At 37.8% G+C, this 6,511-nt stretch overlaps 2 protein-coding genes across 2 annotated transcripts; one reads left to right on the forward strand and one right to left on the reverse strand.

Moving 5' to 3' along the window:
- The first annotated feature begins 1,983 nt into the window (after positions 1–1,983).
- Positions 1,984–3,810, forward strand: LOC110712052 (protein FAR-RED IMPAIRED RESPONSE 1-like). Its single transcript, XM_021890477.1, has 3 exons — positions 1,984–2,313; positions 2,508–2,694; positions 3,050–3,810. Exons 1-3 carry the CDS (start codon positions 1,984–1,986, stop codon positions 3,808–3,810), a joined length of 1,278 nt encoding a protein of 425 aa, XP_021746169.1.
- Positions 3,811–4,902: 1,092 nt separating this feature from the next.
- On the reverse strand, positions 4,903–5,484 carry LOC110712053 (putative F-box protein At1g67623). Its single transcript, XM_021890478.1, has 2 exons — positions 5,434–5,484; positions 4,903–5,334 (listed from the first exon to the last, which is right to left on the reverse strand). The coding sequence occupies exons 1-2, from the start codon at positions 5,482–5,484 to the stop codon at positions 4,903–4,905; spliced, it is 483 nt and encodes a 160-aa protein (XP_021746170.1).
- Between the last annotated feature and the right edge of the window lie 1,027 nt (positions 5,485–6,511).

The raw sequence follows: 6,511 nt of genomic DNA on the forward strand, positions 1-6,511 counted from the left end.
TATCAGCGCATAGGCGCTATGGATGAAGGAAGCAAATAGGATGGCAACTTATGTAAATATGTTGAAGTTGGGTGGGGACAAGGTGCCAACTGGAGGAAAAAATAACGGGGCAAAGAAAGTGAAAACGAGGAAACCAAAATCTAAGCGAGAAACCAAAATGAAGTCTGACAAAGCAACTTTCCTCTTTCTTCCGAAAGCAAAGTGTTACTGTTCAATGGCGAATTGAGCGAAATTAAATTAAAGGCATTGAAATCCTGTCCCAAGTGCACTAAAACCACTTAAATGTCGTTCATTTGACATTAGAAATTGAGGATGAGAACGAGGTTAGCTGTCATTCTTGGCGTGGATGTAGCTGAAGCAGTTGGTGACGGTGGAGAAGACGAACATGGCTGCGCTCGGGAGCTGCGATTTGATTGTGAAAATGTAAGTTTCGTACATGCATTATTGTAATTATTCAATTTGAAGGTAGATTTGTAATTAATTTTGGAAATGAAAAAGTGTGATGTAGTTGTTTATAGATGGTTAGCAGTTAATTTGTGAATCCGAACTACATTTTGACAATGCGAAATCGGTTAGCTGCTGATTTATTGGGAGTTGATTTAGCGGAAGCATTGCGTGAAGGTGGTGAAGAAGGCCATGGTTGCGCAAGGGAGTTGCGGTTTGATAGTGAGAATGTAAGTGTTCGAAACCCCTATGTAGGTCGTTCTGTTGTGTATGAGGTATTTGTTTCAGTTAACAGTTAGTAAGGCATGAATTGAGGGAGTAAACAAAATTGAATTAGCTGAAAAGGTAGGGTTTTTTTGGTGTCCCTCAATTATTGGTATTGTTTCAATTTATAGTTGTTGTTGATAGTGATTGTCTTAGTGCTTAAATAAGTTGGCATATTGTTTAAATGTAAGTCATTTTTTGAGCAATTGTTGTTGGTATTGTTAGATTGTTGATTGTAGCCTGATCAATTGGTGAGTGTGGTTAATCTGTGTTGTGTATGTTGGATTTTGGAGTAGGTTGAAATTAATATTGAGGGTTGTCTTTAAATTCTGAAATTGATACTTGGAAAATGGTTGTTCATTGGTATGGTGGTTTCTGTAGCCATGAAAATGATGTTATGTATAATGTAGATATTGTACTTTGTTACTTGTGGTGGTGTTGTGTATATGATTGTTTTATGGCTATGTCATTGTTATAGGGGGGTGATGGTGGTGAGGATGATGTATGTGGTAATGAGGAGGGATTTTAGAGTGAGCATGGGTATGGAGAAAGAGATGAGGAGGAGAATGAACAGGGATCAGAAGATGATGGAGAGGAATGGGGGTCAGATTATGAGGAAGTTCAAGTGGAGGAAGTAGTTGAAGATGAAGGAGTTGAAAATTGAGGGTTATAAATGAGTATTTGAATTGGGTAATTATAAAACGTAGACTCTTTTAATTAGATGATGAAGATGTTAGGGTTAGGAACCTTTGTTATGGTTAGGACCCTTTGTTGTAAATTTGATATGAACTTCAATCCACGTAATTAAGTAAGTAAATGGCTAATTGGTAATGTTAAATTGCCATAATCTTTGATATGAAAGTAGATTGTTCATTATTTGATAAAATGGGTGTTGTAGTTGAGTTGATTAAATTTGTTTAATGTATTATAATTGTTTGGGAATGTGTTGGTTTAAGAATGGTAATGGAGTGAAGGATGAGTTGCTGCTAATTATATGAGTTATTGTCGAACCTGTTTGTGTTAAAAATTGTACAAACAAAAAAAAAGAGCTTTGAACTTGTTATTTATCGAACTTTTAAAGAAGGTAAAAAAAAGTTTTGTTATGAATTATGTGATCATATAGTTTGCTGGGTTTGGTGTTGTCGTGTGGAGTTATATGCCAGTGTTAATGAGGAAGGGAACTAGGTTGTTTGAAGGCTGAATTTGGAGCATAAAGGTCACATTGTTACTTCGGGAAAGTCAAAGGATGTAGTGATGTACCGGAAGCACGAGTTAATGGTGAAAAACAATCACTTGGTCAAGCAGGTGCATACGGCGAAGAAGTCTAAGGTGAAGGTATCCCAAATGTACAACTGTTATGCTCGGGAGCGTAATGGAGTAGAGGAGATGACATTTACGCAAAGAGACTTGGAGAATGCAGTGGCTCAGAAAACAAGACTTGAGCTTACTAAGGGTGATGTGAATGGCATGGTAGAGTACTTCAACAAAATGAGTGCCAACAATCAGAATTTTTTCCATCTATGTCAGTTTGGGGAGGACGGGGCATTACAAGATGTTGTGTGGGTAGACGCGAGGAGTAGAGCTGCGTATGAGGAGTTTGGAGATGTGTGTTTTGACAGTACGTATTTGACAAACAAATTTCACCTTCCCTTTGATGTGTTTATCGGTGTGAACCATCACGGACATAGTATTTTGTTTGGGTGTGCATTGATCTCTCGGGAGACGGCGGAGACCTATGAGTAGGTGTTGAGGACTTGGCTACATTTCATGGGGGTAAAGCTCCTATCTCAATCCTAAAGGATCAAGATCCGGCGATTAGGAAAGCTGTAAACTTGACTATACCTGAGAGTTGCCATAGGTGGTGCATATGGCACATACTTCAGAAGTTTGGGAGGTATGTGGGTAAGCATGCAGACTATGAAGCTGTAAAGGATGAGTTTGAAAATATCATTTATGGTAGTTTAGATGCTGATGAATTTTTAGATCGTTAGGTGGACGCAGTTGATTATTACAAACTAGGAGATAATAGTTGGCTTGAAGGTACTGCACTTCCAATTCTTCCCTTTTTTTTTTTGTTTTTTTGTTTGTGATTGTTGCTGATTTCTGTTAGAATATGCAGAGGTGTAGCTATCTGTGTGCAGGGGACTGGAAGCTGTTTCAGTTTTGATTTAGGGTAGGAGGAGGTTTAGTGGTAGACTTTTGTACCATAGAATTTTTTTGTTGCAAGTTTCTTAGTTGTGGCACAATTCTGAGATAGTGAATGTACCATTCACAGGAGTCCAGGTGTATGAGGTTTGTATGTTTTAAGATGAGCCATTAATTGCAATTATTTGAAATGTAGGGCTGTATGAGGAAAGGCACATGTGGATCCCAGCCTATTTGAAGCATTTATTCTGGGCCGGTATGAGAACGACCCAACGTTCTGAAAGTTTCAATCACTTCTTCAAAGGTTTTGTTGACAAGCATACAACGTTGTCTGAATTTGTGCTTCGATACTGCGATGCCATGCAGATAAGGGCCGAGTCAGAAAGAATTACGGACTCCAACACACTACGGTACATCAGGCATGTAGCTACCGATTTCCCAGCGGAAGAAGTGTTCCAGAAGTGTTACACGGACGCCAAATTCAAAGAAGTTCAGCAGGAGTGCAAGAGGATGTTGTACGTGCGTCGCCTAGATGACTATGAAGTTGGTGAGAATCAAGTTGAGTTTGTTATTGAGGACCGAGTGTGGATCAAGCCAAAATATGCAAAAAAAGAATCTGTGACTAAGACTCAGAGATGCTACAAGGTGTGCTATGATAGTAATACATATGAAGCTAGTTGTGACTGTAAACACTTTGAGTACCATGGAATCATTTGTCGACATATGATCTTTGTGTATGACCATTGCGGTGTTTCTTTTGTTCCTGAGAAGTATATTCTACGTCGTTGGAGGAAGGATATTCAAAGGAAACACACACGAGTGAAAGTAGCTTACCATGATCCACTTAAAACCGATGAAGCCAGGCAATATCACAAATTGATGGGGATGTATGAACCAATTTGCTCAAAGGCTTCAGCTTATAAGGAGGGTGTTGAGGCTGTGGCAGAGTTGTTGTAATTGATGGACCTTAGAGTCGATGAAGTGTTGGCAATGGTTGCCAAAAAACAGGAACAAGCAGCTAAGGATAATGAAAATGAAGGTTAGGATGATGGTGTACATTGTGTTGTTCGGACGCCTTCTTCTGTGGCTTTGAACAAGGGGCCTGGTTGTACAAATACACCAGCTACACATGCATCTGGGCTGCCAAATATGATCCCTACACCAGTTATTGCCGTTGTGGGGAGTTGTGATGGATCCGTACCAGCAGTGATTAGGGATCCACCGTTGCCCAAGAAGAAGGCCCATCGTATAACCAATGTAAGGTATCCATCTTGCACAGAGAAAAAGGGAAAAGAAAAGGCTGCTAGGGCAAAAAACGCAGCAAAGAAGCAAGCTGCGGCGGCACATAACAGTATGTCATTGTCAACGAATGACTATGTACGATCGGTTGGAGGGATTCAAATGAGGGATGTGTATGGTTCCTTAGGGTACTTCACTTCTGTTAGGGGAACAAATTCTGGTGGTTTTTTTCCAAGTGTACTAGGTACTCCTGGTACATCAGGTTCCAATCACTTGTAATGTAATCGATTGAACTGGTTGATTAATGCATTGGAATGTATTTGTTGTTTAAACATGTTTCAGTGGTACACTTATTGTGCATGAATTGTACCATTGGGAAGTTATATTCATGCGTTGAAAATAGAGGTGGTTACATGAATAGTTTCCTGTGAATGTGTACCTTATAATTCGCAAATTGTTCTTGTAATTAGGGTGGTACATTCTTAGCATATGTAGGATTTGAAGATCAGAGTAGACGTTGTCAGAGTTGAAATCCATATTGATCTATTCTTTTATTGGTGTTGTTGTAAAACTATTGTTGTTGTTCTGTTTATATGGCCTGAATTTTTGCTTTTGATACAACGTAAACTAATATAGGTTTGTTTGATTATGGAGTAGCTGAGAACAATACAACTAATATTGTGAACTACTTTGTTTGTGTGTGTTGTTTTGAACTGTAAAACATATTATTACATACAACTAAAACACGAATTTAACAAATTATAATCTTCAAATTAAAAAAAAGAAATGTCATTATACAAATAATATCTATCATACATGACGGATGAGTAGACCCTTTACTATTGTATAAAACACGTTTATTTCCCTAACACATTTACAAGTTAAACAAGATATTGTATTTTCAGCATTCTCGTCATAAAGACCAGCCCATGCAGATAAGTTCTTCTCGTGTTGTAGTTTTTGTTTGCAAAATAAATGCGGTTGTGGCATATAATCTACAACGAAATTATTTCTCATCCAATTTGACTTCTCCATGTCACGTAACTTCCTTCTGCACTGGACGATCCCTGCAGATCCGATGCTGTTGATAGTGTTCTCCAAAAGCTTAACACCTTTTTCTTCTTCCCCGGTGTATATATATATGAGGCTTACTATATATGTTGCCTCTGTATTTTGCAATGCAGTTGCTCTTTCCAACCTCTTCAACCCTTGGTCAACCACCATATAGTTGAAGTATTGTCGCTACAGTAACGTAAAATAGAAAAAATTTAACAGTTATTAACAGGTTTTTTGTAATATTATAATGAATAAAATTGTCAAGTAATAAGAAAGAAGCCTTACAAATCCAAACTCAAACAGAGCTTCAGGATGTTCATTCTCCACGCACTTCATGAAGAATGCGTCTGCCTCTTCTCGGTGTGACCACCTTCGTGTTTGAATCCAAGGGAGGTGAATTTGTTGAAGGACCCTTTTTTCTTCGGTTATTTTTCGCAGGATCTTGCAACTTTTTTCATGTCATACGCCAGAAATTACATTGTTAAAATCTTTGTGTATAGGGGGATGGGAAATAGAGTATAAATTATAAGTAAAATGAAATCCTACCTTATTTTGCACCAAAATAAATCTGTAGGAAATGACTTAGCAACACAACACAGAATGGTCGCTAACACTTCCGACAGAAGGATGTTAACCATGGAAGTTGAAATTTTTCGCCTTTTCGCTACTACATCCATGTTTTTTTTTTGCGTTTTTCTGGAGTCTGACCTCTGTTTTTTGGAGTAAAAGGAAGTCAGGTATTGTTAAATCTTTGTTTTTCTTTGAAAATGTTTGAGATGAGTAACTTAGTCATTGAAATGCCTTATATGTAGACTGTAAAATGACGGTTGACATTCTGCAAGGGAGTGGATGTAGTGGGTTAGAGATGTAATGATGGTGGTTAATCAATGTTAAGCGCAAATGATGATTTACTGGGGGAGTTAAATAAATCCGGCACACATAATCTGGGGAACTGCAATTTCCCAGACCCTTCACTTCAATTCGTCATTTCAACGCATGCATAAAATAATTAATGGTACATGTCTTACGCAATAAGTGTACCACTGAAATATGTTTGTGCTTATTACAATCCAACTTTGTGTGATTTTACGTTTGTACTTGTAAGTAGAGTATACGTTATACTAATTACAATTTTAGGTATGGGATAATAAAAATTGAAAAACGTTGGAATTTTAAGAAGAAGAATAAAAACGGAAAAAAATTTTCTTTGTTGCACCACATTAGCATTGTTCGTTACATGTTGTTACAATTTTACGAAGAAGAATAAAAACGGAAAAAAATTTGTAGCACCACATTAGCATTTGTCGTTACATGTTGGAATTTCCCGTGGCATGACTAAAATGGTGTGGTGCGACAGAAAGAT

The sequence above is a fragment of the Chenopodium quinoa genome, unplaced genomic scaffold (genome assembly GCF_001683475.1).
Source record: "Chenopodium quinoa cultivar QQ74 unplaced genomic scaffold, ASM168347v1, whole genome shotgun sequence".
Classification (NCBI taxonomy): Eukaryota; Viridiplantae; Streptophyta; class Magnoliopsida; order Caryophyllales; family Amaranthaceae; genus Chenopodium; species Chenopodium quinoa.